This window comes from Lucilia sericata, unplaced genomic scaffold (genome assembly GCF_015586225.1).
Source record: "Lucilia sericata isolate MDLA Ls3-8-SP2 unplaced genomic scaffold, ASM1558622v1 Contig000658F_arrow, whole genome shotgun sequence".
NCBI classification, from domain to species: Eukaryota; Metazoa; Arthropoda; class Insecta; order Diptera; family Calliphoridae; genus Lucilia; species Lucilia sericata.
In genome coordinates this window covers 225,001-252,500 of record NW_023994663.1, presented here as the reverse complement: position 1 = coordinate 252,500, position 27,500 = coordinate 225,001, and the positions used below count along the sequence as shown (strand labels likewise).

The 27,500-nt window shown below is 35.7% G+C and overlaps 1 protein-coding gene and 1 pseudogene across 1 annotated transcript in view; one reads left to right on the top strand and one right to left on the bottom strand.

The window, feature by feature from the left end:
- LOC119607106 (glycogen debranching enzyme-like) overlaps positions 1-5,569 on the bottom strand; it is a 6,535-nt gene extending 966 nt beyond the window's left edge. Inside the window, 13 exon segments of the mRNA XM_037960885.1 lie at positions 1-102; positions 105-158; positions 1,211-2,245; positions 2,307-2,635; positions 2,694-2,911; positions 2,913-3,221; positions 3,286-3,575; positions 3,578-4,688; positions 4,751-4,797; positions 4,800-4,883; positions 4,886-5,097; positions 5,175-5,345; positions 5,433-5,569. The exon segment at positions 1-102 is cut by the window's left edge and continues 313 nt beyond it. Of these exon segments, the coding sequence (XP_037816813.1) occupies positions 1-102; positions 105-158; positions 1,211-2,245; positions 2,307-2,635; positions 2,694-2,911; positions 2,913-3,221; positions 3,286-3,575; positions 3,578-4,688; positions 4,751-4,797; positions 4,800-4,883; positions 4,886-5,097; positions 5,175-5,345; positions 5,433-5,569 (4,099 nt within the window).
- Positions 5,570-17,183: 11,614 nt separating this feature from the next.
- Positions 17,184-27,500, top strand: part of LOC119607117 — an 11,189-nt pseudogene continuing 872 nt past the window's right edge.

Genomic DNA, 27,500 nt, shown 5'->3' with positions numbered 1-27,500 from the left:
GATAGTCGGTCCATCTCTGAGAGGCGCCATAACAATCCTTGTAGATGTTTTTCCTATTGGCCAATGGTGCCTTTTCGGTTTCCGTAACAAAGAAGTATTTTCAAAGTTTTCGGCAATACGATTTGCCCATTCTTGTAGGTCCACGGAGGGGCGGGACCGGGAAGAAAGAAGAGGGCAGAGGGAGGGGGGAGCGAGCGAGCGAGAGCGAGCGAGCGAGCGAGCGAGCGAGCGAGCGAGGCGAGCGAGCGAGCGAGCGAGCGAGCGAGGCGAGCGAGCGAGCGAGCGAGCGAGGCGAGCGAGCGAGCGAGCGAGAGAGGAGCGAGCTAGCGAGCGAGCGAGCGAGCGAGCGAGCGAGCGAGCGAGCGAGCGAGCGAGCGAGAGCGAGCGAGCGAGCGAGCGAGCGAGCGAGAGAGCGAGCGAGGGAGCGAGAGAGCGAGCGAGAGAGCGAGCGAGCGAGCGAGAGAGCGAGCGAGCGAGCGAGCGAGCGAGCGAGCGAGCGAGCGAGCGAGCGAGCGAGCGAGCGAGCGAGCGAGCGAGCGAGCGAGGAGCGAGCGAGCGAGCGAGCGAGCGAGCGAGCGAGCGAGCAGCGAGCGAGAGAGCGAGCGAGCGAGAGCGAGCGAGGAGCGAGCGAGGGCGAGCGAGCGAGTCGAGCGAGCGAGCGAGCGAGAGAGCGAGCGAGCGAGCGAGCGAGCGCGAGCGAGCGAGCGAGAGCGAGCGAGCGAGCGAGCGAGCGAGCGAGGAGCGAGCGAGCGAGCGAGCGAGCGAGCGAGCGAGCGAGCGAGCGAGCGAGCGAGCGAGCGAGCGAGCGAGCGAGCGAGCGAGCGAGCGAGCGAGCGAGCGAGCGAGCGAGCGAGCGAGGCGAGCGAGGAGCGAGCGAGCGAGCGAGCGAGCGAGCGAGAGAGCTAGCGAGCGAGCGAGCGAGCGAAGCGAGCGAGCGAGCGAGCGACGAGCGAGCGAGCGAGCGAGGGCGAGCAGCGAGCGAGCGAGCGAGCGAGCGAGCGAGCGAGGAGCGAGCGAGCGAGAGAGCGAGCGAGCGATAGCTAGCGAGCGAGCGAGATCGAGCTAGAGAGAGGAGCGAGCTAGCTAGCGATTATATCGATCTATCGATCTAGCTATCTATCTATCTATCTATCTATCTATCTATCTATCTATCTATCTATCTATCTATCTATCTATCTATCTATCTATCTATCTATCTATCTATCTATCTATCTAACTACTCAACCATTTGGTCCCTTGCGAGTTACACCCTTATATTCGATAACACCACGCTCCGACAGGGATTGCATAAAACGCAATACAGCCATTTCCAAACCAACTAATTCAACTGCTGAACCATCTCTAGGCGTATTAGGGCGACCTCTATTGCCGGCCTTCTCCGAAGAACCCATTTTATCCATCCAGGTACCGCAATTCCATTGATTGCCACCAAATACAAAACCGGTCTCAGGATGAATACCGATTTGATTATTAAAACCATTATCTGTCATATGAGCATCAATTTCATAGCCAGCATTACGTTCACGATATTGCAAACCTTGGAAATGTACTTGCAAAGCCTCTTGCATGACATCGATCAAAACCTGATCAAATTGGCCAGCGCCATGAGGTGCGGAATCATCGTAGGGGAAAATGCGAGAAACTTTATCTTTTAAAATATCTTTACCATGAGGAGCTTCCTCAACATATTGCTTAATACTATGCAACCACCACCAAACGGCATCGCGACAATTGAAGCGTGGTTTAGAGCCATTATCCAAAAGATTAGGTATCAAACCATGACGCAGACATTCGCCGAAACCCAAGATAATATAACGGGCTTCATTGAAACGACCAGTCAGCAACATGAGTCCACGTAGTGAAATGAAAGTATCACGACCCCAACAACGCATGTAGCCAGTAGAGAAGTGAGGTAAACCAGCTGATAAGGTAACACATTGTGCTGGTGGTTTTGGTGGCGCCAAGGCGGGGCTTAAAGCAGGCAAATTTGCTGACTTGCAAGCGGCCAAGAACTGTAGAGTAGCCAAGGCCAAGGTTTGAGGGAAATCATGACCTTCACGTATATGTTCGGGCATTAGTTGATAGACACGTTGTACCATGATATTATAAATACCACTGACCAAAGCATCAAAATAGCAAGGTATCAAGTAGCGTGGAATATTTTTCATGGGTTCAAAGGCCGATCTAATCCAAGCGGCCAAGGGTTTTGTACTTTCAGTATGGGACAAACGATCCGAAATATAATCTAGAATAATATATTTAGCATGTTAGTGAAATTTTAAGCTTTTTGGCCTAAGAAGACTTACCCATCATCCAGTCACCACTACGCAAGTTATTGCACAAAGGATGACCCAAATCATTGCGTGGAGAAATTTCCGTTAAAAGTGAAACAAAACCTTGCAGGCCGCAATAAACGATTTGACCCCAATCAGGTATATCATAGGCAGCACCTCCATAACCTGCATCACGTTCTTCTTGATCACAAGTAAACAAAATTCTATTTAAGTCTGTCAAGTCAAGCTTTTCAGCAATTTTTTGTAATTCATTAAAAGCAGGACCTTCTTCGTGATGTAGAGATTTGGTGAGTGTATGTAAAGTTTCAAAGCTAGTATGTAACTCCGGTTTCAAAGAAGTTCTTTAAGAAAATATTAAAAATAATATTGATTTTACTTTTATCTGGAAGTTTTGATTACCTTATAGCCACCACAGAACCAGGTTTCAAATTAACAATTTCCAATTGTGTTATATTTCCATCCATATAGGGCACTATACGGAAGACTTGTGATTTAGACAAGGGTATGTGTTCCCTTAAAGTCAATTGGAATTGATTGAAACCATTGAGAACATTTGGATTCTTTTGATGAGGAGCTGGACGATCGAATGGTTTATCTCCCTTCAATGTTAATTCGGCCCTCTAAAATGATCTCATCCAGAATACCCTCAAAACGTAAAGGTCTTACAAATGTGGGACCAGCATTGGGATGAGGATAACCAAACACGGTATGAGCTATCAAAATAACACTTTGATGGGTGGTGGGAGAATGACGTGTTACTGCCACAATATCAGGATTCATTTGATCAACAAAGACCTGGGTAAAACCTTCTTCCGCCAGCTGACCATGCAAAATATTTAAAGCTCTCTTGGCGGCTATAATACCGCTCTTGAAATCAACACCTTTGCCCCATTCCTGGTAGGGACGTTCTTCATCAACCACATGAATCTGTTGTAAAAAGTATTATCTTTATATTTTGAAATTAATTTGTAAATTGTTCCATTAAACTTACATGATGAGGCACCAATTCATCGTAGCCACGATTGCTACCAGTGGCACAAGAAGCCATAGCTACTAGAGCTGCCGAAGGCAAAAGATCATAGACAGTTCTTTTCTCCACCGGTGAGGGGTTATCATGAGTCAAATCCATGAACAAAGCATGAGCTATGCTAGGAGCCAAATCACGATTAGGATTTTCCAAGAAAGCTCCAACCGGTTCACCGCCATAACGATATACTAAACGTCCCTCCTCATGGGAATCCCAAGCAGATAAGGCTTCTCTAATCAACGATGTTATGCCCAACGATTAACGAAAACATTGTCGGTAGCATCTGAGTTAGTGAATAACTCAGCGACAACATATAAATTGGGATTAACTTCACGAGCAGCATCCAAAAGGTACTCGGCCACATGCAACGGAGTCGAATGGCAATTATCCAAACGAACACCATCAAAAATACGAGCTGTTGTTACCACATACTCCTTCATATGACTCCACAAATAAGGACTTTCTTCGGGACGACGACCATAACGCAATTTGACACTATCACCCCAGGCAATAAGTTCTCTCTTCAAATAAACATTAGCACGACCAGGCTGTTCTTCAGCAAAGTCCTTTAAGGGATCACTGGCTCCCATAACCCAACCGTTGTGAGCCATAAAGAATTCACCCATTTTACCATACATACCCTCCTCAATTTCCAACAAACTCTTGCCGAGAGCTTTAGTTTTAGTGAAATATTGCATAAATACTGGATGTTTAATAGAAATTTCACTAATTCTGGGACCATCCTCCTGTACACGTTCATATCTAACACCAGCCAAACAGTTCTCAATAGCATAGTTAAGATAATCTTGGATTTCACAACGAACTTGTTCGTTTAACCACTCCAAATGGCGACGGAAAGTATCAGAGCATTTTCTCAAACGAGACTCTTCATCGAAGCAATCGCCATGGAAACCATTAAATATCTCCAAAGCTAATTCCAAATTAATGGTGGCACCCAAACGTTTATATTCCGGATCCGCAATTAATTGTATTTCCGCAAAACGTTCACCTTTCGCTACATTTGTAGGAGGTTCCCTTAATCTGCACTGCTTCATAAACTCCTCCACATAATGCATGACATTGCATTGATACAGTTCGTAAACATTTATTTTGGGTAAATAAACCTGATGCAGTTGATAGCTAAGAGCTTGTAAATGATGTTCATGATTTATAACTTTGGGTACTCCGACATTTTCTAAAACACCATAGGCAATATCTTCACCACATTTAGCCAAGAGAGCATCAAGAAGAAAAGCCGGTCTTAAGTAGGGAGCAGTAGCACAAGAATAAGTAGCATCTGGATGTTCCAGCAACCATTCCGATTCATTGGCGGTATGATTTAAAACGATATCACAAATAGAAGCCACCTTAAGTGTTCAAAATGCAACAAAATTAATACATTTTATGGTAAAACTCTATTTCAACTTACACCCCATTCCTGACGCATTTTCTTAATAATAGCTTCCACATCATCAAGGTGACTTTAGCTCCCTTGCCAGCGGCAAAATGAGGATTAACGCGCAATTGGTTGCGCAAAGAATAGGCTGATTTAGAAGCACCCATTCCTGAATAGGCGTAAAATGAACCATATTGTAACCCGACTCTTTGGCCACTCTCAACTTTGCTTCCCAGGTGTTAATAGGACCCAAAAGTTTGGCCAAAACCGTCTGACAGCGCACAGAATTTAAAGGTATGATTTTCTGAGCCCCTGGTGGACCAACACTCAAATTGGGCTCAACTTGTATATAAAGAGAACCGGCAATTTCTTGCTTTACACTAAAAAAATTTCCAAAACAAAATATATATTAAAATTTTATCAAGTAATTTACTAATTAAAATTCCAAAAAATTTACTTCTCTTTAAAATGATACCAAAAGCGAAATGTACCCGACATATTCATATTCAATTCCGTATAAATATCGGTATCCACTACATGTAATGAATTATACTTGTTGGTCGTTATTTTCTTACCACTTTTCAGAAACCAATGTAATATTCTATATTCGGTACGTTTGAATTTTGATCTGTAATTATTAAAGTTTTCAATATTTATTTACAAAGAATGTAGTGCAATTATAAGATCCTTACCACTATGAGGATAATTTGTATACAATACAATTTCACGTCCCAATAGACCAGCATCGGGATGTATATGCACGGTGGAGCCGCATTTCACACGATATAATGTGTGCTCAGCATTTTTACCCTCCGTTATAGGTATGCTGATGGCTTTGGTATTTTTCACCATGCTGATATCCTGAAATTAAAGAAAGTTTTCACAAAATTTATTTTACGGGAATTCAGAATCTGAACATTGAACATTCATTTAAATTAGTATATAGAAGATAATCGGGCTATTGATAAGTAGATAAGCAAACTCTTTCAGAAAATATCTCTAATCACATAAAAGATTTATAAACGATAACATCTATTAGGAATTTCAATACCGGGATAATTAATAAATTTAGAAAGAATAATTTAAAGAATTTTATATATTAATGAAACAATGAAATTCTTTTGATCCTGATAAATAGAATTCAGATAAAATCGATCTGTTCATGACATAATAATCCGTAACTTAATAAACCAATGAAAACCAAACCAACATGCTTCAATGCTCTTTGTCAATATCATTTCGATCAAATTCTATAAATTCATAATCTTCTTCGGTCGGTTCAAGATTGTCTACGGCAGATTTATGATCTTATTCTATTAATTTTTGAACTTTGTTGATAAATTCACAATTCTAATTTTAAATGATAAAATTCTATTAGTAGATTCAAAGAGGCTTAATCTTTATAAAAAATTTATTTTGTTCCATTAATCCATAATCTTTATATTAGATGACCTATAGATTTATGATCCTTGTTGATCGAATATTGTTCGATATCTTCAAAGAGTCTTAATTTTCTATATATTTATGATTATCATCATAATTATCATAATCAATAGATTCACGATCGTTTTATTACTTATGTGGGCCGGACTAACTAACTAAGTACACCAACTATCTGAAATATGTTTACGATATCTCCATTAGTTCACAATATACCGAATAAAACATTTTAAAACCACTGGGCGTCATATTCATGATCCATCTATTTTATTCCCACCATCAATAACATGAGATATTGATTACATTTTGGGTCCTAAGTGATTTATAGAATGGGGTCACTCTATAGTCTCCATTTCACATACGAAGTCAACTACTGGGGATCAACTCGTAAACATCTATGTCAAATTTCTCCGCGATATCTCCAATATTACCAAAATAAAACATTTAAAAAAACACTGGGCGCCATCACGATCCCACTATTTTATGCCCACCATCAACAAGATGAGATCTTGATTACATTTCGGATCCTTATTAGATATAATAGACGTCCGTTTGCCTTGAATTTTGGGGTTGAATTTTTTCACAAATATTCTTTATTTACAATCACAATGCGAAATTTTAGTCCAAGATTTCACCTAGACCACGCATACAAGTGTTACAGTTAAAGCAGCAAATAATATTATGATTTTAAAGGAATCGTTACAAAATTTTTGCACCAATTAGTTTTACATAACCAGAAATTATACTTTAAAGTAAGAACATAGATCTCATATGTTCAAACAAATTAATCACTCTTTTAAATTTATAAAACACGGTCCATAATAGACCATAACCAATGCACAGTGGTATAGGAAAAAAAAGAGGGAAATAATTCGGTAACTTCTAAACGGTTAATCCGATTTTAATGAATTTAGTATGCACAAAGAGGAGGTGTTGTCGAGTTTAGGTTTGAATTTGGACCTTATAGGCCAACCAGGGGCCCGGCGGGGGTCCTCAAATTAGGACACCTCGGCTATGTTAAATTTTTAAAACGATCCTATTTCTTCATTTGAGTTCCGATTTAAAAAAAATTTCGTATATAGAATCTCCTCATCGAGCACAATGTCGTCGTAGCAGTAAATTATCTGTTATAGTTAGGAGATATTCGCATTTGAAAATTAAAATTTTAAAATTTTTACCGTCCTTACTTTAGTTTTTTGATAATAGCGGGTCTAATATTCCCGATTTCGCCATTTTTTTTTATTCGCTAAACAACAAGTTTATATATCAAGCAGTGAAAGAATTATGTAAAAATCATGACTGAGTCCAAAGTTATAGGCATTTTAATTTAAAAAATTAAAAAAAGGAGATTTTCTGCCATTTTTTGGGAAAAAAGTAACTTTTTCTTTTTAAGTTATCTAAAAAGTTTCTAAGAAGATGTATATAGAATTTATACTTTTTGGAAAGCTGACTTTACATAAAATACGATAAATGAAACAAAACCTAAACATTTTTGATACCGAGGGGACCAGGTCCATCCAAAAAAAACCCTATTTTTTATGGAAAATTACATTTTGAGCAAAAATTCTCAATCGCATAGTCGATATCAAATTATAGTGACCTGTTTTATATGACCCAATATGTTCTTAATCATTTGTAACGGATTTCGATAACCCCGCCCCTGGTATGGATATAATAGGCAAAAAACCAAAAAATACCATTTTTGGGATATTTTAAAACTTTTTTGGGAATTCCGGGATTTCTAATAAGAAAATTCGAAATTTTTATTTAATTTTGGATTTTGAGTAAAAAAATCTACCTAACTGTAAAATTTCATCAAAAAATATTCATAAATAAAATTTTTATTGCAATTTGAAAAATTTGTATCTTCGCAAAAACTGAATAAAAAACATTTTTTAATTTTTTTTAAAAAAAGTATTCCGCGAATTTTTTAATTTTCAAAAATTATATACAGTTTTGAAAAATAGACAAAATTACCTTTCCATTGATATATAACATGCCTACCTAATGTTTTTTAAGTGACAAATTAATTAGGAAAACTCAACATCTATTATCAAAAAACTAAAGTAAGGACGGTAAAAATTTTAAAATTTTAATTTTCAAATGCGAATATCTCCTAAACTATAAGAGATAATTTACTGCTAGCACATTTTTTATAGTGCTCGATGAGGAGATTCTATATACGAAATTTTTTTTTAAATCGGAAACTCAAATGAAGAAATAGGATCGTTTTAAAAATTTAACATAGCCGAGGTGTCCTAATTTGAGGACCCCCCGCCGGGCCCCTGGTTGGCCTATAAGGTCCAAATTCAAAACCTAAACTCGACAACACCTCCTCTTTGTGCATACCAAATTTCATTAAAATCGGATTAACCGTTTAGAAGTTACCGAATTATTTCCCTCTTTTTTTTTTTCCTATACCACTGTGCAATGGCGGAAGAATCGAATACAAAAAGATCTAGAGGTCCATATGTCTGATTTGTGAATGTATCATATATGTATATGTATCTACATCTGGTAACTAGAATGTCCCGAGAAACATGGTAATGTTCTAAAACTCTTTTTAATCAAAATTAGCCTAAAGAGATTACAATTATTTTTCATAGGCCGGGATTTTGAATTGATTCATAGAATTTACAAATTTTTATTTTTCCATATTCACTACAATAATACGCTTCGTTTGAAAGTCCACGGGACACTCTACTGGTCACGTAAGTATGATAACTGTACAACCGCAATTTTCTTAAACAATTATCTATAATGCGTGTAGAATACATAATTCTTTAAGAAAAGAATGAAAAATTTCCAAATAAATTTACTACTAGCATCAAAGTTGAATGATTCATATGTCATTGCCAAATTTTAGAGGAGAAAGTCTTAATGTGATCATTTCAATAGGAGAATATTTGAAAATAAATTATTTAAAGTTTATGGCTATAGTATTTAACAATTTTATATTTCAATAACAAAATATGTACATACATATGAATGTATAGCACGAACATGTGCTGAAAAAAAACTAAATATCTCGTGTACTCAGATATAAGGGTACATTCTTTATACTAAAGAATGATCTAAATTTTTGTTGAAAACATATTATGTCATTCGTTGATTTAAAAGTCATATCACTTATTTCACTTTCAATTAATGGTCTGCATTTGAGAAAATAATAAAAAAAAACAATTATGTTTAATTTAACACTACAAAATATTTACTAAATTAATAGATGAACGATTTTCAGTATAATTGATATTGCTATTGTTGTTGTTGTATTAGTATTGATTGTAGTGGTGGCGCCCCAGACATTAGAGTTATTTGTTTTTGAAATATAATAACCTATAGTTATTAATGCAAACCACAATTTATTATTAGATTTATATATTTTAATCACCAATTTCAAATCAAAAAAAACTAAATTTATTAAATCTATTTTTAACACACACACACAAAATTAGTTTAAATTATGCACTTTACACCATTTTACACATCACACAGACACATGCTTCCATTTTATAATTATTATTCAAAACACATCATTAAACTTATTAATTATAATTTATAATTAGAATAATTGATTAAGCACTTCTTGAAAACAACATCACTTAAAAAAAAACATCATCATTAAAAAAGTATTTAGCAATTTTATTTAAAAAAAAAAAAAACAAATTAACCCAAACATACCTCCATACTTTGAGTTCTTGATGTTTTATTACCCATAATTTTAAATATTTTATTCGATAATGATTTTGTTGTTCTTGTTTTGTTCGCGATCGTTGTGTGTTTTCTGTTGCAGTGTTGCTGTTGTTGTGATTGATATTTGTTTTTAACAACTGTTCGTTCATCGGTGGTACTAGTGACAGGGAGTGTCTTCATTGTTCTTGACTTTCTACTAATGTCATTTTGTTCGTTTCTATTTGTATTCCTATTCAACGGCAATGACATTTTCTTCTTCATTGTCAGCTGCTGACTAGCGTTCATATGCCCAACGCACTATATACAGACTCAAGACAACTGTTAGAGCAGTTGAAAAATTTCGTTGATACCACTTTGAAAAACCCATTGGATACCATCGAGCCACCACCATTTTCGTTTATGGTTCAAAACTAAGATTTATTATTTAAATTTAAAGATGTTATAAATATAATTAGTAGTTAAACAAAAAAAAAAAGTTTAAAAAAAATATATTTAAATATATCAATAGATAGAAGGCATTTCAAGTTTACGGCTTGAAAGCGATAAGTTAAATGATGCTTGGAAAAAAATAAATTTGAAAAACAAGTGAAGCATTTAAACAACAAAAAAAGCTTCAGGAAAAATTGTACAATAGTATAGACGATATACAAACAGAGAGAACAACAAAACACAAGTAAATAGTAAATACACTTTAAAGAATAATTTTTTGAATTGAAAAGAAAAGAATTCAAATAAGTAAAATTGAGAATTGAGACAATACACATTGAAGAAGACAATAATAAAATACAACAGAAAAAAAGAAACTTCCAAAATGGTTAAAAAGAAGTAAAGATAGATTAGGAGAATGAATTTCTTAATTAATGAATTTAATATGGAATTGTTATAGAATGGATCAGATTGAGTACTATTGACCTTCTTCACATCGATAAATTCCACAGAATCCCTATGATATACATATTAAGTACTTTTTATACCCTACACCACTATAGTGGGGAGGTCATTATGCGTTTGTATCACATAGAATCACTTTCTGAGTCAATTAAGCTATGTCCGTCCGTCTCTGAATCTTATGTACCTCAGCACACAACTTTCTTTAGCTCAGGGTCAAAGCCTATTGAAAATGATTAAAATCGCCCCTATACAACCGTACCCCCGAATAGGGCTCTTGAGTCATAATTATGTTAAATGTTTTATATTTCTATTGGAACAATTTAGTTTGTATAAGTCCGATTTTCTTAATGATCAGGTATCATATGACCTTAGGCCCCTTCAGAAAGTGAATTAAAGGATAATAATTTACTTAAAAACACTGCTTAAAACTTTAATGTCAACGTAAATCCCTCTACCAATATTAATAAGGATAGGCCCCCGTATAACCGCTCTTTTAGAAAAATATGTACTTTTTTGCCAACAAATTGTTAAAATAGTACGGAATTAAACGGTGAAAAAAAACTTCTTTAAAATGGTTGGACTATACATTCTTACTTGTTTTTATATTAAAAACTTTCACAATATATGGACTATAGACTAATTCCTAGGTATTGGCTAGTCAATAGACGAGACCGTAGAATCAATCAAATTTCTTAATTAATGAATTTAATATGGAATTGTTATAGAATGGATCAGATTGAGTACTATTGACCTTTTCACATCGATAAATTCCACAGAATCCCTATGATATACATATTAAGTACTTTTTATACCCTACACCACTATAGTGGGGAGGTCATTATGCGTTTGTATCACATAGAATCACTTTCTGAGTCAATTAAGCTATGTCCGTCCGTCTCTGAATCTTATGTACCTCAGCACACAACTTTCTTTAGCTCAGGGTCAAAGCCTATTGAAAATGATTAAAATCGCCCCTATACAACCGTACCCCCGAATAGGGCTCTTGAGCTCATATTATGTTAAATGTTTTATATTTCTATTGGGACAATTTAGTTTGTATAAGTCCGATTTTCTTAATGATCAGGTATCATATGACCTTAGGCCCCATACAAATTCCCCTTAAGAAAATGAATTAAAGGATAATAATTTACTTAAAAACACTGCATAAATAACTTTAATGTCAACGTAAATCCCTCTACCAATATTAATAAGGATAGGCCCCCGTATAACCGCTCTTTTAGAAAAATATGTACTTTTTTGCCAACAAATTGTTAAAATAGTACGGAATTAACGGGGAAAAAAAACTTCTTTAAAATGGTTGGACTATACATTCTTACTTGTTTTTATATTAAAAACTTTCACAATAATGGACTATAGACTAGTTCCTAGGTATTGACTAGTCAATAGACGAGACCATAGAATCAATCAAATTCTCAATTAATGAATATAATATGGAATTGTTATAGAATGGATCAGATTGAGTACTATTGACCTTCTTCACATCGATAAATTCCACAGAATACCTATGATATACATATTAAGTACTTTTTATACCCTACACCACCATAGTGGAGAGGTCATTATGCGTTTGTACCACATATAATCACTTTCTGAGTCAATTAAGCTATGTCCGTCCGTCTCTGAATTATGTACCTCAGCACACAACTTTCTTTAGCTCGGTCAAAGCCTATTGAAATGATTAAAATCGCCCCTATACAACCGTACCCCCGAATAGGGCTCTTGAGCTCATAATTATGTTAAATGTTTTATATTTCTATTGGGACAATTAGTTTTGTAAGTCCGATTTTCTTAATGATCAGGTATCATATGACCTTCAGCCCCATACAAAGTACCCTTCAGAAAATGAATTAAAGGATAATAATTCACTTAAAAACACTGCTTAAATAACTTTAATGTCAACGTAAATCCCTCTACCAATATTAATAAGGATAGGCCCCCGTATAACCGCTCTTTTAGAAAAATATGTACTTTTTTGCCAACAAATTGTTAAAAGTACGGAATTAAACGGGGAAAAAAAACTTCTTTAAAATGGTTGGACTACATTCTTACTTGTTTTTATATTAAAAACTTTCACAATATATGGACTATAGACTAGTTCCTAGGTATTGACTAGTCAATAGACGAGACCGTAGAATCAATCAAATTTCTTAATTAATGAATTTAATATGGAATTGTTATAGAATGGATCAGATTGAGTACTATTGACCTTCTTCACATCGATAAATTCCACAGAATCCCTATGATATACTTATTAAGTACTTTTATACCTACACCACTATAGTGGGGAGGACATAATGCGTTGTACCACTTTCCGGGTCGATTAAGCTATGTCCTCAGCACTTAACTTTCTTTTAGCTTAGGGTCAAAGCCTATGAAAATGATTAAAATCGCCCTCATACAATCGTACCCCCGAATAGGGCTCTTGAGTCATAATTATGTAAATGTTTGTATCTCTATTGGGACAATTTAGTTTTGTATAAGTCTAATTGTTACTAACGATTTCTTAATGATCGGGTATCATATGACTTTAGGCCCCATACAAAGTCCCCTTCAGAAAGTGAATTAAAGGATAATAATTCACTTAAAAACACTGATTAAATAAGTTTAATGTCAACGTAAATCCCTTTACCAATATTAATAAGCATAGGCCCCCCGTATAACCGCTCTTTTAGAAAAATATGTACTTTTGACAACAAATTATCAAAATAGTTCGGAATTACACGGAAAAATGATTGGACTATACATTATTATTTGTTTTATATACAAACTTTCAAATATATGGACTATAGACTAGTTCCTAGTATTGTCTATTGACTAGTCAATAGACCAGACCGTAGAATCAATCAACATTTCAATAAAATATTCAATCGAATACTAAATAGAGCTAATCGGCTGTTTAGTGACTAGTCCTTAGATCTATTCATAGAATAGTCTATCGACTGGTGCATATATATATATATATATATATATATATATATATATGCACCAGTCGATAGACTATTCTATGAATAGATCTAAGGACTAGTCACTAAACAGCCGATTAGCTCTATTTAGTATTCGATTGAATATTTTATTGAAATGTTGATTGATTCTACGGTCTGGTCTATTGACTAGTCAATAGACAATACTAGGAACTAGTCTATAGTCCATATTATGAAAGTTTGTAATATAAAACAAATAATAATGTATAGTCCAATCATTTTTCCGTGTAATTCCGAACTATTTTGATAATTTGTTGTCAAGAAGTACATATTTTTCTAAAAGAGCGGTTATACGGGGGGCCTATGCTTATTAATATTGGTAAAGGGATTTACGTTGACATTAAACTTATTTAATCAGTGTTTTTAAGTGAATTATTATCCTTTAATTCACTTTCTGAAGGGGACTTTGTATGGGGCCTAAAGTCATATGATACCCGATCATTAAGAAAATCGTTAGTAACAATTAGACTTATACAAAACTAAATTGTCCCAATAGAGATACAAACATTTAACATAATTATGAGCTCAAGAGCCCTATTCGGGGGTACGATTGTATGAGGGCGATTTTAATCATTTTCAATAGGCTTTGACCCTAAGCTAAAAGAAAGTTAAGTGCTGAGGACATAGCTTAATCGACCCGGAAAGTGGTACAAACGCATTATGTCCTCCCCACTATAGTGGTGTAGGGTATAAAAAGTACTTAATAAGTATATCATAGGGATTCTGTGGAATTTATCGATGTGAAGAAGGTCAATAGTACTCAATCTGATCCATTCTATAACAATTCCATATTAAATTCATTAATTAAGAAATTTGATTGATTCTACGGTCTCGTCTATTGACTAGTCAATACCTAGGAACTAGTCTATAGTCCATATATTGTGAAAGTTTTTTAATATAAAAACAAGTAAGAATGTATAGTCCAACCATTTTAAAGAAGTTTTTTTCCCCGTTTAATTCCGTACTATTTTAACAATTGTTGGCAAAAAAAGTACATATTTTTCTAAAGAGCGGTTATACGGGGGCCTATCCTTATTAATATTGGTAGAGGGATTTACGTTGACATTAAAGTTATTTAAGCAGTGTTTTTAAGTGAATTATTATCCTTTAATTCATTTTCTGAAGGGTACTTTGTATGGGGCTGAAGGTCATATGATACCTGATCATAAGAAAATCGGACTTATACAAAACTAAATTGTCCCAATAGAAATATAAAACATTTAACATAATTATGAGCTCAAGAGCCCTATTCGGGGGTACGGTTGTATAGGGGCGATTTTAATCATTTTCAATAGGCTTTGACCCTGAGCTAAAGAAAGTTGTGTGCTGAGGGTACATAAGATTCAGAGACGGACGGACATAGCTTAATTGACTCAGAAAGTGATTATATGTGGTACAAACGCATTAATGACCTCTCCACTATGGTGGTGTAGGGTATAAAAAGTACTTAATATGTATATCATAGGTATTCTGTGGAATTTATCGATGTGAAGAAGGTCAATAGTACTCAATCTGATCCATTCTATAACAATTCCATATTATATTCATTAATTGAGAAATTTGATTGATTCTATGGTCTCGTCTATTGACTAGTCAATACCTAGGAACTAGTCTATAGTCCATATATTGTGAAAGTTTTTAATATAAAAACAAGTAAGAATGTATAGTCCAACCATTTTAAAGAAGTTTTTTTCCCGTTTAATTCCGTACTATTTTAACAATTTGTTGGCAAAAAAGTACATATTTTTCTAAAAGAGCGGTTATACGGGGGCCTATCCTTATTAATATTGGTAGAGGGATTTACGTTGACATTAAAGTTATTTATGCAGGTTTTTAAGTAAATTATTATCCTTTAATTCATTTTCTAAGGGGAATTTGTATGGGGCCTAAGGTCATATGATACCTGATCATTAAGAAAATCGGACTTATACAAAACTAAATTGTCCAATAGAAATATAAAACATTTAACATAATTATGAGCTCAAGAGCCCTATTCGGGGTACGGTTGTATAGGGGCGATTTTAATCATTTTCAATAGGCTTTGACCCTGAGCTAAAGAAAGTTGTGTGCTGAGGTACATAAGATTCAGAGACGGACGGACATAGCTTAATTGACTCAGAAAGTGATTCTATGTGATACAAACGCATAATGACCTCCCCACTATAGTGGTGTAGGGTATAAAAAGTACTTAATATGTATATCATAGGGATTCTGTGGAATTTATCGATGTGAAGAAGGTCAATAGTACTCAATCTGATCCATTCTATAACAATTCCATATTAAATTCATTAATTAAGAAATTTGATTGATTCTACGGTCTCGTCTATTGACTAGCCAATACCTAGGAATTAGTCTATAGTCCATATATTGTGAAAGTTTTTAATATAAAAACAAGTAAGAATGTATAGTCCAACCATTTTAAAGAAGTTTTTTTTTCACCGTTTAATTCCGTACTATTTTAACAATTTGTTGGCAAAAAAGTACATATTTTTCTAAAAGAGCGGTTATACGGGGGCCTATCCTTATTAATATTGGTAGAGGGATTTACGTTGACATTAAGTTATTTAAGCAGTGTTTTTTAAGTAAATTATTATCCTTTAATTCACTTTCTGAAGGGGCCTAAGGTCATATGATACCTGATCATTAAGAAAATCGGACTTATACAAAACTAATTGTTCCAATAGAAATATAAAACATTTAACATAATTATGAGCTCAAGAGCCCTATTCGGGGGTACGGTTGTATAGGGGCGATTTTAATCATTTTCAATAGGCTTTGACCCTGAGCTAAAGAAAGTTGTGTGCTGAGGTACATAAGATTCAGAGACGGACGGACATAGCTTAATTGACTCAGAAAGTGATTCTATGTGATACAAACGCATAATGACCTCCCCACTATAGTGGTGTAGGGTATAAAAAGTACTTAATATGTATATCATAGGGATTCTGTGGAATTTATCGATGTGAAGAAGGTCAATAGTACTCAATCTGATCCATTCTATAACAATTCCATATTAAATTCATTAATTAAGAAATTCATTCTCCTAATCTATCTTTTACTTCTTTTTAACCATTTTGGAAGTTTCTTTTTGTTCTGTTGTATTTTATTATTGTCTTCTTCAATGTGTATTGTCTCAATTCTCAATTTTACTTATTTGAATTCTTTTCTTTTCAATTCAAACAAATTATTCTTTAAAGTGTATTTTACTATTTACTTGTGTTTTGTTGTTCTCTCTGTATTGTATATCGTCTATACATATTGTACAATTTTTCCTGAAGCTTTTTTTGTTGTTTAAATGCTTCACTTGTTTTTCAAATTTATTTTTTTCCAAGCATCATTTAACTTATCGCTTTCAAGCCGTAAACTTGAAATGCCTTCTATCTATTGATATATTTAAATATATATTTTTTAAACTTTTTTTTTTTGTTTAACTACTATTATATTTATAACATATTTAAATTTAAATAAATAAATCTTAGTTTTGAACCATAAACGAAAATGTGGTGGCTCGATGGTATCCAATGGGTTTTCAAAGTGGTACAACGAAATTTTTCAACTGCTCTAACAGTTGTCTTGAGTCTGTATATAGTGCGTTGGGCATATGAACGCTATCAGCAGCTGACAAATGAAGAAGAAAATGTCATTGCCGTTGATAGGAATACAAATAGAAACGAACAAAATGACATTAGTAGAAAGTCAAAGAACAATGAAGACACTCCTGTCACTAGTACCACCGATGAACGAACAGTTGTTAAACAAAATATCAATCACAACAACAGCAACCACTGCAACAGAAACACAACAACGATCCGAACAAAAACAAGAACAACAACAATCATTATCGAATAAAATATTTAAAATTATGGGTAATAAAACATCAAGAACTCAAAGTATTGAGGTATGTTTGGGTTAATTTTGTTTTTTTTTTTTTTTTAAATAAAATTGCTAAATACTTTTTTTAATGATGATGTTTTTTTTTAGTGATGTTTGTTTTCAAGAAGTGCTTAATCAATTATTCTAATTATAAATTATATTAATAAGTTTAATGATGTGTTTTGAATAATAATTATAAAATGGAAAGCATGTGTCTGTGTGATGTGTAAAATGGTTGTAAAGTGCATAATTTAAACTAATTTTGTGTGTGTGTGTTAAAAATAGATTTAAATAAATTTAGTTTTTTTTTGATTTGAAATTGTGATTAAAATATATAAATCTAATAATAAATTGTGGTTTGCATTAATAACTATAGGTTATTATATTTCAAAAACAAATAACTCTAATGTCTGGGGCGCCACCACTACAATCAATACTAATAACAACAACAACAATAGCAATATCAATTATACTGAAAATCGTTCATCTATTAATTTAGTAAATATTTTGTAGTGTTAAATTAAACATAATTGTTTTTTTTTTATTATTTTCTCAAATGCAGACCATTAATTGAAAGTGAAATAAGTGATATGACTTTTAAATCAACGAATGACATAATATGTTTTCAACAAAAATTTAGATCAATTCTTTAGTATAAAGAATGTACCCTTAATATCTGAGTACACGAGATATTAGTTTTTTTTTCAGCACATGTTCGTGCTATACATTCATATGTATGTACATATTTTGTTTATTGAAATATAAAATTGTTAAATACTATAGCCATAAACTTTAAATAATTTATTTCAAATATTCTCCTATTGAAATGATCACATTAGACTTTCTCCTCTAAAATTTGGCAATGACATATGAATCATTCAACTTTGATGCTAGTAGTAAAATTTATTTGGAAATTTTTCATTCTTTTCTTAAAGAATTATGTATTCTACACGCATTATAGATAATTGTTTAAGAAAATTGCGGTTGTACAGTTATCATACTTAACGTGACCAGTAGAGTGTCCCGTGGACTTTTTCAAACGAAGCGTATATGTAGTGAATATGGAAAATAAAATTTGTAAATTCTATGAATCAATTCAAAATCCCGGCCTATGAAAATAATTGTAATCTCTTTAGGCTAATTTTGATTAAAAAGAGTTTTAGAACATTACCATGTTTCTCGGGACCATTCTAGTTACCAGATGTAGATACATATACATATATGATACATTCACAAATCAGACATATGGACCTCTAGATCTTTTTGTATTCGATTCTTCCGCATTGCACAGTGGTATAGGAAAAAAAAAAAAGAGGGAAATAATTCGGTAACTTCTAAACGGTTAATCCGATTTTAATGAAATTTGGTATGCACAAAGAGGAGGTGTTGTCGAGTTTAGGTTTTGAATTTGGACCTTATAGGCCAACCAGGGGCCCGGCGGGGGGTCCTCAAATTAGGACACCTCGGCTATGTTAAATTTTTAAAACGATCCTATTTCTTCATTTGAGTTCCGATTTAAAAAAATTTCGTATATAGAATCTCCTCATCGAGCACTATAAAAAATGTGCTAGCAGTAAATTATCTCTTATAGTTTAGGAGATATTCGCATTTGAAAATTAAAATTTTAAAATTTTTACCGTCCTTACTTTAGTTTTTTGATAATAGATGTTGAGTTTTCCTAATTAATTTGTCACTTAAAAAACATTAGGTAGGCATGTTATATATCAATGGAAAGGTAATTTTGTCTATTTTTCAAAACTGTATATAATTTTTGAAAATTAAAAAATTCGCGGAATACTTTTTTTAAAAAAAATTAAAAAATGTTTTTTATTCAGTTTTTTGCGAAGATACAAATTTTTCAAATTGCAATAAAAATTTTATTTATGAATATTTTTTGATGAAATTTTACAGTTAGGTAGATTTTTTTTACTCAAAATCCAAAATTAAATAAAAATTTCGAATTTTCTTATTAGAAATCCCGGAATTCCCAAAAAAGTTTTAAAATATCCCAAAAATGGTATTTTTGGTTTTTTGCCTATTATATCCATACCAGGGGCGGGGTTATCGAAATCCGTTACAAAATGATTAAGAACATATTGGGTCATATAAAACAGGTCACTATAATTTGATATCGACTATGCGATTTGAGAATTTTTGCTCAAAATGTAATTTTCCATAAAAAATAGGGTTTTTTTGGATGGACCTGGTCCCCTCGGTATCAAAAATGTTTAGGTTTGTTTCATTTATCGTATTTTATGTAAAGTCAGCTTTCCAAAAAGTATAAATTCTATATACATCTTCTTAGAAACTTTTTAGATAACTTAAAAAGAAAAAGTTACTTTTTTCCCAAAAAAATGGCAGAAAATCTCCTTTTTTTAATTTTTTAAATTAAATGCCTATAACTTTGGACTCAGTCATGATTTTTACATAATTCTTTCACTGCTTGATATATAAACTTGTTGTTTAGCGAATAAAAAAAATGGCGAAAATCGGGAATATTTAGACCCGCTATTATCAAAAAACTAAAGTAAGGACGGTAAAAATTTTAAAATTTTAATTTTCAAATGCGAATATCTCCTAAACTATAACAGATAATTTACTGCTACGACGACATGTGCTCGATGAGGAGATTCTATATACGAAATTTTTTTTAAATCGGAACTCAAATGAAGAAATAGGATCGTTTTTAAAAATTTAACATAGCCGAGGTGTCCTAATTTGAGGACCCCCGCCGGGCCCCTGGTTGGCCTATAAGGTCCAAATTCAAAACCTAAACTCGACAACACCTCCTCTTTGTGCATACTAAATTTCATTAAAATCGGATTAACCGTTTAGAAGTTACCGAATTATTTCCCTCTTTTTTTTCTATACCACTGTGCATTGGTTATGGTCTATTATGGACCGTGTTTTATAAAATTTAAAAGAGTGATTAATTTGTTTGAACATATGAGATCTATGTTCTTACTTTAAAGTATAATTCTGGTTATGTAAAACTAATTGGTGCAAAAATTTGTAACGATTCCTTTAAAATCATAATATTATTTGCTGCTTTAACTGTAACACTTGTATGCGTGGTCTAGGTGAAATCTTGGACTAAAATTTCGCATTGTGATTGTAAATAAAGAATATTTGTGAAAAAATTCAACCCCAAAATTCAAGGCAAACGGACGTCTATTATATCTAATAAGGATCCGAAATGTAATCAAGATCTCATCTTGTTGATGGTGGGCATAAAATAGTGGGATCGTGATGGCGCCCAGTGTTTTTTAAATGTTTATTTTGGTAATATTGGAGATATCGCGGAGAAAATTTGACATAGATGTTTACGAGTTGATCCCCAGTAGTTGACTTCGTATGTGAAATGGAGACTATAGAGTGACCCCATTCTATAAATCACTAGGACCCAAAATGTAATCAATATCTCATGTTATTGATGGTGGGAATAAAATAGATGGATCATGAATATGACGCCCAGTGGTTTTAAAGGTTTTATTCGGTATATTGTGAACTAATGGAGATATCGTAAACATATTTCAGATAGTTGGTGTACTTAGTTAGTTAGTCCGGCCCACATAAGTAATAAAACGATCGTGAATCTATTGATTATGATAATTATGATGATAATCATAAATATATAGAAAATTAAGACTCTTTGAAGATATCGAACAATATTCGATCAACAAGGATCATAAATCTATAGGTCATCTAATATAAAGATTATGGATTAATGGAACAAAATAAATTTTTTATAAAGATTAAGCCTCTTTGAATCTACTAATAGAATTTTATCATTTAAAATTAGAATTGTGAATTTATCAACAAAGTTCAAAAATTAATAGAATAAGATCATAAATCTGCCGTAGACAATCTTGAACCGACCGAAGAAGATTATGAATTTATAGAATTTGATCGAAATGATATTGACAAAGAGCATTGAAGCATGTGGTTTGGTTTTCATTGGTTTATTAAGTTACGGATTATTATGTCATGAACAGATCGATTTTATCTGAATTCTATTTATCAGGATCAAAAGAATTTCATTGTTTCATTAATATATAAAATTCTTTAAATTATTTCTTTCTAAATTTATTAATTATCCCGGTATTGAAATTCCTAATAGATGTTATCGTTTATAAATCTTTTATGTGATTAGAGATATTTTCTGAAAGAGTTTGCTTATCTACTTATCAATAGCCCGATTATCTTCTATATACTAATTTAAATGAATGTTCAATGTTCAGATTCTGAATTCCCGTAAAATAAATTTTGTGAAACTTTCTTTAATTTCAGGATATCAGCATGGTTGAAAAATACCAAGCCATCAGCATACCTATAACGGAGGGTAAAATGCTGAGCACACATTATATCGTGTGAAATGCGGCTCCACCGTGCATATACATCCCGATGCTGGTCTATTGGACGTGAAATTGTATTGTATACAAATTATCCTCATAGTGGTAAGGATCTTATAATTGCACTACATTCTTTGTAAATAAATATTGAAAACTTTAATAATTACAGATCAAAAATTCAAACGTACCGAATATAGAATATACATTGGTTTCTGAAAGTGGTAAGAAAATAACGACCAACAAGTATAATTCATTACATGTAGTGGATACCGATATTTATACGGAATTGAATATGAATATGTCGGGTACATTTCGCTTTTGGTATCATTTTAAAGAGAAGTAAATTTTTTGGAATTTTAATTAGTAAATTACTTGATAAATTTTAATATATATTTTGTTTTGGAAATTTTTTTAGTGTAAAGCAAGAAATTGCCGGTTCTCTTTATATACAAGTTGAGCCCAATTTGAGTGTTGGTCCACCAGGGGCTCAGAAAATCATACCTTTAAATTCTGTGCGCTGTCAGGACGGTTTTGGCCAAACTTTGGGTCCTATTAACACCTGGGAAGCAAAGTTGAGAGTGGCCAAAGAGTCGGGTTACAATATGGTTCATTTTACGCCTATTCAGGAATTGGGTGCTTCTAAATCAGCCTATTCTTTGCGCAACCAATTGCGCGTTAATCCTCATTTTGCCGCTGGCAAGGGAGCTAAAGTCACCTTTGATGATGTGGAAGCTATTATTAAGAACATGCGTCAGGAATGGGGTGTAAGTTTGAAATAGAGTTTTACCATAAAATGTATTAATTTTGTTGCATTTTGAACACTTAAGGTGGCTTCTATTTGTGATATCGTTTTAAATCATACCGCCAATGAATCGGAATGGTTGCTGGAACATCCAGATGCTACTTATTCTTGTGCTACTGCTCCCTACTTAAGACCGGCTTTTCTTCTTGATGCTCTCTTGGCTAAATGTGGTGAAGATATTGCCTATGGTGTTTTAGAAATGTCGGAGTACCCAAAGTTATAAATCATGAACATCATTTACAAGCTCTTAGCTATCAACTGCATCAGGTTTATTTACCCAAAATAAATGTTTACGAACTGTATCAATGCAATGTCATGCATTATGTGGAGGAGTTTATGAAGCAGTGCAGATTAAGGGAACCTCCTACAAATGTAGCGAAAGGTGAACGTTTTGCGGAAATACAATTAATTGCGGATCCGGAATATAAACGTTTGGGTGCCACCATTAATTTGGAATTAGCTTTGGAGATATTTAATGGTTTCCATGGCGATTGCTTCGATGAAGAGTCTCGTTTGAGAAAATGCTCTGATACTTTCCGTCGCCATTTGGAGTGGTTAAACGAACAAGTTCGTTGTGAATCCAAGATTATCTTAACTATGCTATTGAGAACTGTTTGGCTGGTGTTAGATATGACGTGTACAGGAGGATGGTCCCAGAATTAGTGAAATTTCTATTAAACATCCCAGTATTTATGCAATATTTCACTAAAACTAAAGCTCTCGGCAGAGTTGTTGGAAATTGAGGAGGGTATGTATGGTAAAATGGGTGAATTCTTTATGGCTCACAACGGTTGGGTTATGGGAGCCAGTGATCCCTTAAAGGACTTTGCTGAAGAACAGCCTGGTCGTGCTAATGTTTATTTGAAGAGAGAACTTATTGCCTGGGTGATAGTGTCAAATTGCGTTATGGTCGTCGTCCCGAAGAAAGTCCTTATTTGTGGAGTCATATGAAGGAGTATGTGGTAACAACAGCTCGTATTTTTGATGGTGTTCGTTTGGATAATTGCCATTCGACTCCGTTGCATGTGGCCGAGTACCTTTTGGATGCTGCTCGTGAAGTTAATCCCAATTATATGTTGTCGCTGAGTTATTCACTAACTCAGATGCTACCGACAATGTTTTCGTTAATCGTTTGGGCATAACATCGTTGATTAGAGAAGCCTTATCTGCTTGGGATTCCCATGAGGAGGGACGTTTAGTATATCGTTATGGCGGGTGAACCGGTTGGAGCTTCTTGGAAAATCCTAATCGTGATTTGGCTCCTAGCATAGCTCATGCTTTGTTCATGGATTTGACTCATGATAACCCCTCACCGGTGGAGAAAGAAACTGTCTATGATCTTTTGCCTTCGGCAGCTCTAGTAGCTATGGCTTCTTGTGCCACTGGTAGCAATCGTGGCTACGATGAATTGGTGCCTCATCATGTAAGTTTAATGGAACAATTTACAAATTAATTTCAAAATATAAAGATAATACTTTTTACAAACAGATTCATGTGGTTGATGAAGAAACGTCCCTACCAGGAATGGGGCAAAGGTGTTGATTTCAAGAGCGGTATTATAGCCGCCAAGAGAGCTTTAAATATTTTGCATGGTCAGCTGGCGGAAGAAGGTTTTACCCAGGTCTTTGTTGATCAAATGAATCCTGATATTGTGGCAGTAACACGTCATTCTCCACCACCCATCAAAGTGTTATTTTGATAGCTCATACCGTGTTTGGTTATCCTCATCCCAATGCTGGTCCCACATTTGTAAGACCTTTACGTTTTGAGGGTATTCTGGATGAGATCATTTTAGAGGCCGAATTAACATTGAAGGGAGATAAACCATTCGATCGTCCAGCTCCTCATCAAAAGAATCCAAATGTTCTCAATGGTTTCAATCAATTCCAATTGACTTTAAGGGAACACATACCCTTGTCCTAAATCACAAGTCTTCCGTATAGTGCCCTATATGGATGGAAATATAACACAATTGGAAATTGTTAATTTGAAACCTGGTTCTGTGGTGGCTATAAGGTAATCAAAACTTCCAGATAAAAGTAAAATCAATATTATTTTTAATATTTTCTTAAAGAACTTCTTTGAAACCGGAGTTACATACTAGCTTTGAAACTTTACATACACTCACCAAATCTCTACATCACGAAGAAGGTCCTGCTTTTAATGAATTACAAAAAATTGCTGAAAAGCTTGACTTGACAGACTTAAATAGAATTTTGTTTACTTGTGATCAAGAAGAACGTGATGCAGGTTATGGAGGTGCTGCCTATGATATACCTGATTGGGGTCAAATCGTTTATTGCGGCCTGCAAGGTTTTGTTTCACTTTTAACGGAAATTTCTCCACGCAATGATTTGGGTCATCCTTTGTGCAATAACTTGCGTAGTGGTGACTGGATGATGGGTAAGTCTTCTTAGGCCAAAAAGCTTAAAATTTCACTAACATGCTAAATATATTATTCTAGATTATATTTCGGATCGTTTGTCCCATACTGAAAGTACAAAACCCTTGGCCGCTTGGATTAGATCGGCCTTTGAACCCATGAAAAATATTCCACGCTACTTGATACCTTGCTATTTTGATGCTTTGGTCAGTGGTATTTATAATATCATGGTACAACGTGTCTATCAACTAATGCCCGAACATATACGTGAAGGTCATGATTTCCCTCAAACCTTGGCCTTGGCTACTCTACAGTTCTTGGCCGCTTGCAAGTCAGCAAATTTGCCTGCTTTAAGCCCCGCCTTGGCGCCACCAAACCACCAGCACAATGTGTTACCTTATCAGCTGGTTTACCTCACTTCTCTACTGGCTACATGCGTTGTTGGGGTCGTGATACTTTCATTTCACTACGTGGACTCATGTTGCTGACTGGTCGTTTCAATGAAGCCCGTTATATTATCTTGGGTTTCGGCGAATGTCTGCGTCATGGTTTGATACCTAATCTTTTGGATAATGGCTCTAAACCACGCTTCAATTGTCGCGATGCCGTTTGGTGGTGGTTGCATAGTATTAAGCAATATGTTGAGGAAGCTCCTCATGGTAAAGATATTTTAAAAGATAAAGTTTCTCGCATTTTCCCCTACGATGATTCCGCACCTCATGGCGCTGGCCAATTTGATCAGGTTTTGATCGATGTCATGCAAGAGGCTTTGCAAGTACATTTCCAAGGTTTGCAATATCGTGAACGTAATGCTGGCTATGAAATTGATGCTCATATGACAGATAATGGTTTTAATAATCAAATCGGTATTCATCCTGAGACCGGTTTTGTATTTGGTGGCAATCAATGGAATTGCGGTACCTGGATGGATAAAATGGGTTCTTCGGAGAAGGCCGGCAATAGAGGTCGCCCTAATACGCCTAGAGATGGTTCAGCAGTTGAATTAGTTGGTTTGGAAATGGCTGTATTGCGTTTTATGCAATCCCTGTCGGAGCGTGGTGTTATCGAATATAAGGGTGTAACTCGCAAGGGACCAAATGGTGAGTAGTTAGATAGATAGATAGATATAGATATAGATATAGATCGATGATAGATATATAGATGAGATAGATAGCTCGCTCGATAGATAGCTCTAGCTCGCTCCTCGCTAGATCTCTCGCTCGCTCGTTCGCTCGCTCATCGCTGCTAGCTCGCTCGCTCGCTCGCTCGCTCGCTCGCTCGCTCGCTCGCTCGCTGCTAGCTCGCTCGCTCTCGCTTAGCTGCTCGCTCGCCTCGCTCGCTCGCTCGCAGCTCGCTCGCTCGCTCGCTCCGCTCGCTCGCTCGCTCGCTCGCTCGCTCGCTCGCTCGCTCGCTCGCTCGCTCGCTCTCTCGCTCGCTCGCTCGCTCGCTCGCTCGCTCGCTCGCTCGCTCGCTCGCTCGCTCGCTCGCTGCTCGCTGCTCGCTCGCTCGCTCGCTCGCTCGCTCGCTCGCTCGCTCGCTCGCTCGCTCGCTCGCTCGCCTCGCTCGCTCGCTCTCCGCTCGCTCGCTCGCTCGCTCGCTCGCTCGCTCGCTCGCTCGCTCGCTCGCTCGCTCGCTCGCTCGCTCGCTCCTCGCTCGCTCGCTCGCTCGCTCGCTCGCTCGCTCGCTCGCTCGCTCGCTCGCTCGCTCGCTCGCTCGCTCGCTCGCTCTCTCGCTCGCTGCTCGCTCGCTCGCTCGCTCGCTCGCTCGCTCGCTCGCTCGCTCTCGCTCGCTCGCTCGCTGCGCTCGCTCGCATCGCTCGCTTCGCTCGCTCGCTCGCTCGCTCGCTCGCTCGCTCGCTCGCTCGCTCGCTCGCTCGCCGCTCGCTCGCTCGCTCGCTCGCTCTCTCGCTCGCTCGCTCGCTCCTCCTCGCTTCTCGCTCGCTCGCTCGCTCGCCTCGCCTCGCTCGCTCGCTCGCTCGCTCGCTCGCTCGCTCGATAGATAGCTAGATGAATAGATCAGATCGCTCGCTAGCCTCCCCCCTACCTCTGGAAAACTCTTATTTATTACCAGGTCAAGAAAACTACGTGGACCCTACAAAGAATGGGCACATCGTATTGCCGAAACTTTGAAAAATACTTCTTTGTTACGGAAACCGAAAAGGCACCATTGGCCAATAGGAAAAACATCTACAAGGATTGTTATGGCGCCTCTCAGAGATGGACCGACTATCAGTTGAGATGTAATTTCCCAATAAGTATGGTTGTAGCACCAGAAATGTTCAATCCACAACATGCCTGGATTGCACTAGAAAAGGCAAGAGAACATTTATTGGGACCCTTGGGTATGA